General features: G+C 37.3%; 2 protein-coding genes across 2 annotated transcripts in view; one reads left to right on the top strand and one right to left on the bottom strand.

Moving 5' to 3' along the window:
* Positions 1-2,694, top strand: part of LOC111395068 (protein CROWDED NUCLEI 4-like) — a 6,971-nt gene extending 4,277 nt beyond the window's left edge. Inside the window, exons 2-4 of the mRNA XM_023021090.1 lie at positions 3-140; positions 479-607; positions 798-2,694. Of these exons, the coding sequence (XP_022876858.1) occupies positions 3-140; positions 479-607; positions 798-2,267 (1,737 nt within the window). The 3' untranslated portion in view covers positions 2,268-2,694. The remainder of the gene's footprint in view (positions 1-2; positions 141-478; positions 608-797) is intronic.
* A 1,128-nt stretch (positions 2,695-3,822) lies between these two features.
* On the bottom strand, positions 3,823-10,991 carry LOC111395069 (reactive Intermediate Deaminase A, chloroplastic-like). The gene is made up of 6 exons (XM_023021091.1): positions 10,860-10,991; positions 10,653-10,697; positions 5,692-5,765; positions 5,494-5,543; positions 4,916-4,958; positions 3,823-4,197 (listed from the first exon to the last, which is right to left on the bottom strand). Exons 1-6 carry the CDS (start codon positions 10,989-10,991, stop codon positions 4,128-4,130), a joined length of 414 nt encoding a protein of 137 aa, XP_022876859.1. The 3' UTR covers positions 3,823-4,127.
* Positions 10,992-11,680: the final 689 nt, after the last annotated feature.

Raw genomic sequence — 11,680 nt, forward strand, 5'->3', positions numbered from 1 at the left:
AGAAATCGTCAGCTGAAGTTGGCCGGAAAGGTGGCCGAAAAGTTAGAAATATGGTTTCGGTGAGGAAGCTCGGCGGCGCACTCTGGCGGATACACTCATCAGAGTTTCAGAATAAGAGTGGCCAAAGTTTAGGGTTTCAGGTACTATTCCTTCATAAAGACTGTAGCTTTGTTAAATTTTTATATATTATATATGATTCTTGTTCTTTACTTAAATCTAATTAAGATTTCTGCCTAGTGTAATAATGCTTTATGGTTGATGATGGTTTCAGTGTTATAGTTCTTTAATTCTGATTTTCCTTGAATTTGTGGTCCGTTTGAGAAACCAATAAGATTGCTACTTTTGCATTTATCTTTGGTAGATTAGTACTAATTTTCATTTTTCTTGTCTACTTTGGTAGCATTTTTGGGACCATGGCCTTTCTTCATCCTCGTGTGACTTTGAGGGATTATGATTTATTATGGTCTTCATTTTACAGTTTGGAAATGCTCATGTTGGAGACTCGATTCACGGTGATCATGTTAATGAAGTGCATAGTTCTTATGCAAAGGACCTGGTACATAGTCCACATTCTGTCTCTGGTCGAAAGAATGGGCTTCTATACAAGGTATTGTTTTCTTCGATATGTTCCTTTTCCCCAATTTTGTACCGGAAGATATGTGGTTTCTTGACATTGAGTTGGTTACGAGAACTTGGATCGATTTGATTAACAAATATAGGGTTGTCTTTATCTTTGTTCTTGACTTTTAATTTTTAGCCTTTCTATCTAATCTTGGAAATACTTCTATTACTTGCAGTTTGAGCCCTCATTTCAAGTTTACGACTCAATGGAGGGGGCAACAAAGTGGGATCCTGTTGGCTGGAAAACATCAGATGCATTAAAGCAAGTGTTTGGTCAACACATACTCAACCAACGGACAAATTCTGCTCCTGTGATATCTGCCCTCGAGGTAGAACTTGAGCAGGCTCGATCCAGAATTAATGAACTTGAGACTGAGCGTCGCTCTTCAAAAAAGAAAGTAGAGCAATTCTTGCGGAAACTCAGTGAAGAAAGGACCGCTTGGAGGAGCAGAGAGCATGAGAAAATCCGTTCAGTTATCAATGACATCAAAGCTGACTTGAGCAGAGAAAAGAAAAATCGTCAAAGACTGGAGATGGTCAATTCTAAGCTCGTTAATGAGTTGAATGATGTCAAACTATCTGCAAAGCGCTATATGCAGGATCATGAAAAGGAACGAAAGTCCAGAGAGTTGATAGAGGAAGTCTGTGATGAACTAGCTGGAGAACTTGGAGAATATAAGGCTGACGCAGAAGCATTAAAGAGACAATCAATGAAACTCCAGGAGGAAGTCGAAGAAGATAGGAAGATGTTGCAGATGGCTGAGGTTTGGCGTGAGGAACGAGTCCAAATGAAACTTGTTGATGCAAAGGCAATGCTTGAAGAAAAGTATTCCCAGATGAGCAGGCTAATAGTAGATCTCGAGACATTTATGAATTCTAAAAGTGCGACTTCAAATGTGGACGAGAAGAAGAAGGCCGAGTTTCTCCAACAGGCAGCTGCTTCTGTCAACATGCAGGGCATCAGGGAGATAAAGTATGAACCGCCAAATCCAGACGATATTTTATCAGCTTTCGAAGATGTTAATCTTGGTGCAACCATCGAGGAGGAGGTCAATCCATGTGTATCATACAGTCACAGCAGCCATGCGTCTAAAATTCACACCGTGAGCCCCGAAGTGAATGTGTTCAATAAAGACGATGCTTGGAGACATTCTAATGCATATTTTGACCAGACTGGCGAGTTAGAAGAGGACACGAGTGAGTGGGAAACCGTGAGCCATCTTGATGATCAAGGATCAAGTTTTTCACCTGACAGAAGTGATCAACGTGTCGACAAAAATGACCAGACGCCAGTCTCAGATGTTAGTGAAGTCTGCTCTTTGCCAACACGGCATAGGAAGAAGGTTTCGTCCATATCTAGGCTTTGGAGATCACACCCGAGCAGTGGTGATAATCACAAGATCATTTCGATCAATGGAATAAATGGGCTTTCAGATCACGGTTCTGCCAAAGGACTTAGTCCTCAAGATTCAGTTGGACAATTGAGCTCACCTGACTTGGGGAATCCAAACATTACTCAGGGGATGAAAGGGTGCATTGAATGGCCGCGAAATGCACACAAAAATAGTTTGAAAGCCAAACTTCTAGCAGCAAGGATGGAGAGTCAAAAGATCCAGTTGCGCCAAGTTCTAAAGCAAAAATATTAGAGAGAGCAAGTTATGGACGTTTGATTTTGCTTAGTGGAACTATAAAACAGCCAAGTTTCTTCAAAACCGCGCAAGCCACTCATCTTCAAAACTCCGTAAATCTTCTGAGAAACCAGGAGAGATTTGGTTTATTGTAAAGCCAAGGGAGATTTGGTTTATTGTCTCTATTCACTAGCTTTAACTGATCATAGTAAGCATCATTCAATAATTTAGATAAGCCTGCAGTTTATTTGTTTAGATGAGCCGGCATCGGTTTTGTATATGATCAGCAATGAGTAAATTTCGTTATGTACTGGTTTCTATGTCCCGATTTGTACTGGAAAAAAGGTTGAAATGCTGTTGCATTCGTAATTTGGCTGCTAGAACGAACACTTGAAAATGGAAATATACTAGTGTATTTAGCTGCTAAGTGTTCAATAGTTGGAAATGTTCAGGCATGCTAGTTCGAATTGTCAGTAGTGTTCATAAACCTTCTTGTTTACCGTTATAATAAATAGAATGATTTACTAGATATTTCTCAAATGTAGATTGATCTTATATGAAATTAAGCTTCTATCTTCATTCTAGAGTCCAACTTTAGCCCCTGTTTGGCTTGGATTTATAATGGCGTTTTAAAAAATAAAATAAAAAAATGGATGGTTGTAAAAGAATGAAATTTTTTTTTATTTGCATGTAATATTATTTTATTGAAGATTGTGTAATTAAAAATAGAAGAGTGAAAAATTTAAATTAAATTGATGAATTTTAATGGCGGCCAAACAGAGGCTAAGTATCGATTTTTTTCCTCGAACTAGGTTGTGAAAACATCGATCCTTTACCAATCAGAACGCCCCATTTTTCTGCGCAGCCCTTTCGTAAAAAATCATCACCTTAGCCACCAATGTTTAGGCTCTCGAAATAAGAACAATCAATTTCTAGTTATATGTACAACAGAAAGGAGCACTATCGGCATTGCTCAATTATGAGCTAACTTTTTTTAAGCTTTTATTCAACAATTAAAAGAGCTTATAAGAAAGAAAAAAACAAAACCTGGGCACTTGTGAGACCCTAAAACACTCATAATTTAGCTTAAAAGTAAAGTCTCCAACACGTTTGGCTTGGATTTATAATGGCGTTTTAATGTTTGGCTTGGATTTATAATGGCGTTTTAAAAAATAAAATAAAAAAATGGATGGTTGTAAAAGAATGAAATTTTTTTTTATTTGCATGTAATATTATTTTATTGAAGATTGTGTAATTAAAAATAGAAGAGTGAAAAATTTAAATTAAATTGATGAATTTTAATGGCGGCCAAACAGAGGCTAAGTATCGATTTTTTTCCTCGAACTAGGTTGTGAAAACAACGATCCTTTACCAATCAGAACGCCCCATTTTTCTGCGCAGCCCTTTCGTAAAAAATCATCACCTTAGCCACCAATGTTTAGGCTCTCGAAATAAGAACAATCAATTTCTAGTTATATGTACAACAGAAAGGAGCACTATCGGCATTGCTCAATTATGAGCTAACTTTTTTTAAGCTTTTATTCAACAATTAAAAGAGCTTATAAGAAAGAAAAAAACAAAACCTGGGCACTTGTGAGACCCTAAAACACTCATAATTTAGCTTAAAAGTAAAGTCTCCAACAAGCAAGATGATGAAAACGAAGAGCATACAGTAAGGCTAAACAGTAATAAACCATATGACCATCCGACTGTCATCAGACACCATCGATAACATTAGAGGTTAAATAGTTCTCTCTTTTATATTTCAAAGTCGATGGGGCTCACAGCCCAAATATGTCACCTCTAGATTATTGAGAAGTTTGGGTGCAAACACAATGAGAGGCTAATGGCCATTATAGTGCAGCTATGCACTCAATTTCAATCTTTGCATCCATTGGTAGTGCCGCCACCTGGTAAGTTGAACGAGCCGGAGCAGGTGATGGAAAATCTGCAATGTTACAAATATAGGTACAGATTAAATGATCGACCATTAAAGAATCTCCGAGAGTGCTCTTTATTTTAAAGAACGTCTTCTATCACATGAAAGGTCTTAAGGAATTTCCCCAATAAAAGAGGGAAAAAAGAGTCAAATTTTCTACACAACTGCAATAACACTCACTATATTCATTCATTATTTTGCCCTTTCCCATAAGCAATTATTGTTCATGAAGAATTAAATAGAAAATTGTGCACTTATAAATGAAGCATAGTATAGAGAGAGTGGATTTGAGTCTCTACATTTGGAGAGTCGAATCCACTCTTGATTTTGATTTTTGAAGATAAAGGGTGTATTGGACACCTAAAAGAAGAGGTTCGACTCTCTAAAATAAAGAAAACAAGATTAATAAAGAGCCTACTGGAGATGCTCTTACTATCTTAAAATGTCAATTCAGCATTAATACATACATGGAATAGTTCTCCCAAAAAATAAAAAAATAAAAAAAAAATAAAAAAATGAGTTGGTCTGGAGAACATGATTAGAATTACCAAGCTTAGGACAAGGATATTAGCAAAATGCAGGCTACGTGTTACAGAAGATGCTCACATGATTTGACAGACAGGTTTAAGAAAGATCAATGGATAATGCGTATCTAATTTGACATATTTGATAGCCTTTAATCTATAGATTTAATCAACTTGGAAATTGATAATACGGAAATACTCACGAGCTTTTCACTAGGAGGTCAAACACCATCCATACAACTACTGCTGAAATTCATTCCATTTTAGAAATTTAAAGCATTAGACATTTGTATTCATATTTACATTGTAAGGTACATGGACATTAAAAAAGCATTACAAATTTGCACAGAACTAAATTTGAAAGGAAACATTCTCATACAAACATTTGGGGTTTCATACTAAGGTCGTATAAGAAGTTGTAGAGGCACCCGTTCATCAAATGCTGTGTCAAAATCAATTGTTAAACTCTAGAGGTACGAATGGTGTGGCTTAAATAAATCAGCATTAAGCTAACAAGAGAGGAAACTGAATTTATAATAATTTTCAGGAAAGTGAGTTTTTCAAAAAGGTACATGGATACAGGAAACAATTAGCACTGTTTGCTATTGGAAGAGACAAAAGGACGTGCTAAGCAATTTAATCTTCAAATGGTTTTCTTGTAGTTCATGCAAAGAAATAGGCATGCAGGGACCAATTCCTATCAGTTGCATCTTCATATATATGCAGAATCCAAGCAAAATAAATTATATAAACAGATAAGAGTTAAATCCTAAATACTCACATTTAGCATAGATTTCATTCACTTTCTTGAAGTCTTTCAGATCAGCCAACCTGTAAAGAAACAAAATGCAATATCAATTGCACAAACCAAGATGTTGTTCGGTGATGAAATGTGTGTTTGTCCATCTACGTGTGCATGTAATTGAGCTTGCTTGCGTGTAAGAGAGAGAGAGAGAGAAATTGCAACAAGATCACGCACATGATTGTTGTCTTGAGCACTGAGGAATAGCTGGCACCACTCGCTTTAAGTATCTCACCCATATTCTTGAGAACCTAGCAATTTAAACCTACATCAGTAAGCTATCCACTCCAGAAACTGAATACTGTGATTGTTAACTGCCAATTGTTGAAAATAAAGCCACAATTGTTGACTAAATTCATGCTACCTTACTTAACAACCAAGAAAGCACATGCATGCAGGAAGGAAGTGGCAAAATTGGAGTTTTCTTTTCCAGCTTTCTCCAGCCAAGTTGCAGCTTCTATTGTTGACATTTTCAACCAATTAATGGCGATGGAAATCCAGTTTTTTCCAGCAAATAACCAGCTTTGATCCAGCCATATTACAACCACTTTTCTTGACCTTTCCAAGCAACTAAGGAGGTGGAAATTGTCTGATACAGGTGAGGGCTAAATAGAAAAGGTGCGGTTTTTGGAGAGAAAAATTAAGGGAGTAGAGAGATAAAAATTATTGTTTTCTCCTAGATATTTCCTACTTGTTTTTTCCTATTACAAGAGAGATTAATTGTCGTTATCTCCTTATATTTAGAGTGTGTGTTGTAATTCTCCTACTATAGTAAAATCCTCCTATAGTTACCCGTGGACGTAGCCTAAAGTTGGGTGAATCACGTAAATACTTGTGTCTATTTTTAGTTGCGTTTTCTCAATTCCATTATTTGTCAGCCAAACTCCACATTTCACCCCCATTTTAGGCTACGTCCACGGATAAGTATAGCAGGATTTCACAATAGTAGGAGAATTACAATACTCCCTCTAAATACAAGGAAATAACAACAATTAATCTCTCCTGTAATAGAAGAAAACAAGCAGGAAATATTTAGGAGAAAACAATAATTTTCTCTCTAGTCCCTTAATTTTTCTCTCAATTTTTTCTCTCCAAACACGACACATTTTCTCTTTGGCCCTCACCTGTATTTATAGATAATTTTCACCTCCTTGGTTGCTTGGAAAGGTCAAGAAAAGTGATTGTAATATGGCTGGATCAAAGCTGGTTATTTGCTGGAAAAAACTGCCATTAATTGGTTGAAAATGTCAACAATAGAAGCTGCAACTTGGCTGGAAAAGAAAACTCCAATTTTGCCACTTCCTTCATGCATGCACGTGCTTTCTTAGTTGTTAAGTAAGGTAGCATTAATTTAGTCAACAACTGTGGCTTTATTTTCAACATTTTGGTGCTAGAAGGAGGGTTTGAACCTCCGACCTTGTGGTTAACAGCCACAACCGGTTGAAAATGTCAACAATAGAAGCTGCAACTTGGCTGGAAAAGAAAACTCCAATTTTGCCACTTCCTTCATGCATGCACGTGCTTTCTTAGTTGTTAAGTAAGGTAGCATTAATTTAGTCAACAACTGTGGCTTTATTTTCAACATTTTGGTGCTAGAAGGAGGGTTTGAACCTCCGACCTTGTGGTTAACAGCCACAACCACAAACTGATCTAAAAACGCCTGTGGAAATGTGGACTAGTAAACCTGCTGATTATTCTTGCTTACATATGTTTGGAAGTCCTATGTACGCTATTTACAACACCCCAAGAAACATCAAAACTGAATCCAAAATCCAAAAAATGTATTTTCTTAGGATATGCTGATGGCGTGAAGGGGTACCGCCTGTGGGATTCCACTGTCCACAAGGTGATAATCAGCAGAGATGTCATATTTGCAAAAGGTAAGATACTGAAAAGGAAAATGATAGTACTTCAAAAGAAAAATCAAAAACTACTACAATCGAAATTGAAGAGGAATGAGAAGTCATAGATTCTTCTGAACCAACACTAGAGCACGAAGAACAAGAACAAGTTGAGTCTAGTGCTCCAGATACTCGATAATCAACACGGGAAAGATGAGAATGGCTTGGCACTCAGATTACATTATGCCGTCGTGAACTGTCTCTTAATGCCTTCTTGTTAACAAAAGTTATTAAATTCATCACATTATATTCTCCTCCATTGTCAGTCCTTAGACACTTGATCTTCTTTTCAGATTCAAGCTCCACACGCGTTTTGAATATTTTGAAGACTGCAAACACATCTGCCTTCCTCTTGATAGGATACACCCAACATCTCCAGGGGTAATAATCAATAAAAGATACAAAGTATCTTGCACCTCCTAGGGATATAACCGGTGCTTGCCAAACATGGGAATGGACCAACTCCAAGAGAGCTTTGACCAACTCCAAGATAGCTTTACTTTTAGTAGTGGAACTGCTGAACTTCAATCTATACTACTTACTAGTAACACAATGCTCACAAAAGGGTAATGAAACCTTTTTAAGCCTTGGAAGAAGCTTTTGTTTTGAGAGAATTTTCAAACCACGTTCTGACATGTGGCCAAGGTTGCGATGCGACATCATCGTTAATTCCTCTGCTGAACCTATCGATGCGATAGATGCTTCTCCTTCTTGTAGTGTCTCTCCTTTAAGCATGTACAAATTTGCAGCTATCTTTTCCACTTTCATCACCACAAGTGTGCCTTTGATTATTTTCATGACCCTATCTTATACATGGGTCTTGCAGCCAATGCTATCTAATTATCCTAAAGACAATAGATTTTTCGTCAAGCCTTTTATGTGCCATACCTCTTGGATAATGCGAATTGAACCATCATACATTTTCAATTTGACGGTAGCAATACCAACGATCTCCAAGGCATGATCATTTCCCATAAACACAGATCCTTCTGGGATAGGCTCATATTGATGGAACCATTCCCTCCTTGGTGTCATATGCCATGTAGCTCTTGAGCCCATAAGCCAGACATCAAAAAATTTCTTTCTGCCTTCAACAACTGTTGCTGCCTCGTTGTATAAAATTTCACCCTCATCTGAGGTGTTTGCTACACAACCTTGAGCTTTTGACGTCTCAGAACCTTTTCCTTTGGCTTCTTCAATCTTTTTGAGACTTCAACAATCCCTTTTTAAGTGTCATTTCTTGCCACGGTAATGACACTTAACATTTTTTTTACTCTTGGATTTTGATCTACTCTAATTATGACTCCCACTGAAGCCACATTCTGTTGATCTCCCTCTCATCATCGTCAAAGCTTCCGTCTGATGTAAACTTGTCGATCTATCCTCCTTGTTCTTGCGCCGACTTTCCTCTTGAAGAACAGCAGTTGCAACGTCATCGAAGACTAAAGTTTCAAGGTTGTTGATTAAGTTGATGATGAGTTGATCATAAGATTCTGGTAGACTTTGAAGTAAGATTTCAGCACGTTTACCGGCCTCTATATTATGCTCCATTGATGTGAACTGTGAAAATAGAGTGTTGAGGGTGTTGATGTGGTCGGTCACTGTATGCATCAGCAGTGGGTAGTTTTGATGTTTGCTATGATCTGTACAAAACCAGACATTACACAAATAGTGGGAGCGGTTAGTCGATACATGGAAAGTCTTGATAAAGAGCATTGGACTACCGTAAAGAAGATCTTGAGATATATCAAAGTACCTCAAATGCTACATTATGTTATGTAGGATCAGATTTTATTGTCTATGTTGATTCAAATTATGCAGGTGACCTTGATAAAAGTAAGTCCACCACAGGATATGTGTTTACTCTTGCTGGAGCAGCTGTAAGTTGGGTTTCGAAACTGCAGTCTATCGTGGCTACTTCTACGACGGAGGCAGAATACGTGGCAGCCACACAAGCTAGCAAAGAGGCAATACACAAGCTAGCAAAGAGGCAATCTGGTTGCAAATGTTAATAGAGGAGCTCGGAAACAAACAAGAGAAAATTGCTCTATTTTGTAATAGTCAGAGCACTTTGCACTTGGCAAAGAATCCAGCATTTCATCAGAAGACAGCCACTCGAGTTCAATATCACTTTGTTCGAGAAAATGTGGAAGAAGAAAGTGTGGATATACAGAAAATTCATACAGTAGACAACCTAGCAGATATGTTGACAAAGTCAATTAGTACTGACTAGTTCATATGGTGTCGATCTTCCATCAACCTAGCAGAAACGTAAATAGCATGGAAATGGCAAATTAAGAAGGATAGAAGTGGTCAACAAAAGTTACTTTATGTGGGAGAAATGTTGAAAATAAAGTCACAATTGTTGACTAAATTGATACTACCTTACTTAACAACCAAGAAAGCACATGCATGCACGAAGGAAGTGGCAAATTTGGAGTTTTCTTTTCTAGCTTTCTCCAGACAAGTTGCAGCTTCTATTGTTGACATTTTCAACCAATTAATGGCGGTGGAAATCCCATTTTTTTCTAGCAAATAACCAACTTTGATCCAGCCATATTACAACCACTTTTCTTGACCTTTCCAAGCAACTAAGGAGGTGGAAATTGTCTATAAATACAGGTGAGGGCTAAAGAGAAAGGTACCGTGTTTGGAGAGAAAAAATTGAGAGACAAAAATTAAGGGAGTAAAGAGATAAAAATTAGATAGAAAAAATTATTGCTTTCTCCTAAATATTTCCTACTTGTTTTCTCCTATTATAAGAAAGATTAAGTGTTGTTATCTTCTTGTATTTAGATAGTGTGTTGTAATTCTCCTACCATAATGAAATCCTTCTATACTTGCCCGTGGACGTAGCTTAAAATTGGGTGAACCACGTAAATACTTGTGTCCATTTTTAGCTGCGTTTTTTTAATTCCATTATTTGTCAGCCAAACTTGACCCACGTTTCACCCCAACACCAATGTTATAACAAGACAATACTATATACATTTAGTATAGACAAAAAGAAAATTATTCACTTCATACGTTTGCTATTGAAACATAGCCTATAAAAAAAAATAGAACAATGCTTGTGTATACACAGCATTACACCGCCTTCACATGGAGGGGGTCCACATACAATAAAATATTCGTGGGGCCCCCCTCCATGTGAGGGGTGTAATCCATTGTGTCACCATGAGGTGCACATAGAATTATTGAAATAAATAATACCAGAGTTCATATATGACAGCGTACCTGCGCAGTTTGATCCTCCACATTATCCGAGACAAACTTTCTAGTCTGCATACAAGCATGAGAGAAATTATGACAACCACTCTTTAAACTTTTTGTTTTGTTTTAACTAGTAAATAAAACTATACATATATAGAGATCATGTATACAATAGTAATTAGATGGTTAAAGGAAATAGTTGATATTGTATGGTCAGTGGACACAACAAACCTCTGGAATTAGTCCAAGAACTCCAGACATGAAAAGCATATGATTTGCTTTGATGGCTTGAGAATATGGCCCCAATGCTGCTGGAGCCTTTTTTGTCTGAACGGCTTCCTTTTTGCCTAGGTTCAGTTGCATATTGTGAAACAGATGAGCATCACAATACAAATTGTTGTTTCTAGAGTTTGAATTCACTCCTTCGAAAACAATCGGACAGAATTACCTGAATGCAGGAATTGATCAACAGGATCAGAAATTGTAATTCGAGCCCACCGACTTCACGATGTGTCCTTAAAACGAATTTGCTGCCTTCAATGGTGCTAAAGGCGTCCAGCAATCATTTCCCAGGATAGAACGAATTTTTCGTCTCCTACGGAAGCAGCACTGCAGTCTGTAGGAGTTCCAACGAACTCAACGAAGTGTTTTTGACTTCGAGACAATATCAGAACGAGAGAGAGGGAAATGAGATTCAAAGCACAGAAAGTTTGCAATGAAAATGGTGTAAATTTTCTGGTAGAAAGGCTGGCTATTTATAGACTTGTTCGTGGCCATTCGAACAGTCATCACCTTTCAAACAAGCCTCAAAAATCCGAACAGACATACTGTTCTTAAAAGTCGTGTCTGTTAAGTCGGTTAACAGTCGGCTAACGACTGTTTAGTCGGTAAACAGTCGACTGTTTGGTCAGTAAACAGTTGAAACAGTCGACTGTTACAAGAAAATAAAACACCCGGAATAAGCCAAAATTTAAATAAATTTTGTACCCAAGAAATTTGATTATTTACAATTTGGCCCAAAAAATCACCCGGAATAAGCCAAAATTTTAAAT

The sequence above is a fragment of the Olea europaea genome, chromosome 6 (assembly GCF_002742605.1).
Source record: "Olea europaea var. sylvestris chromosome 6, O_europaea_v1, whole genome shotgun sequence".
In the NCBI taxonomy this organism is placed as follows: domain Eukaryota; kingdom Viridiplantae; phylum Streptophyta; class Magnoliopsida; order Lamiales; family Oleaceae; genus Olea; species Olea europaea.

Bases quoted from the DNA above. Each gene is read 5' to 3' on its own strand.
- LOC111395069 (XM_023021091.1), bottom strand. From the start codon at position 10,991: ATGCAACTGAACCTAGGCAAAAAGGAAGCCGTTCAGACAAAAAAGGCT. The intron at 10,698-10,859 runs GTTTGTTGTGTC...GCTTGTATGCAG, and splicing joins TTCTTGGACTAATTCCAGAG to ACTAGAAAGTTTGTCTCGGA. The intron at 5,544-5,691 runs GTGCGTGATCTT...GTTTCTTTACAG, and splicing joins GTGCTCAAGACAACAATCAT to GTTGGCTGATCTGAAAGACT.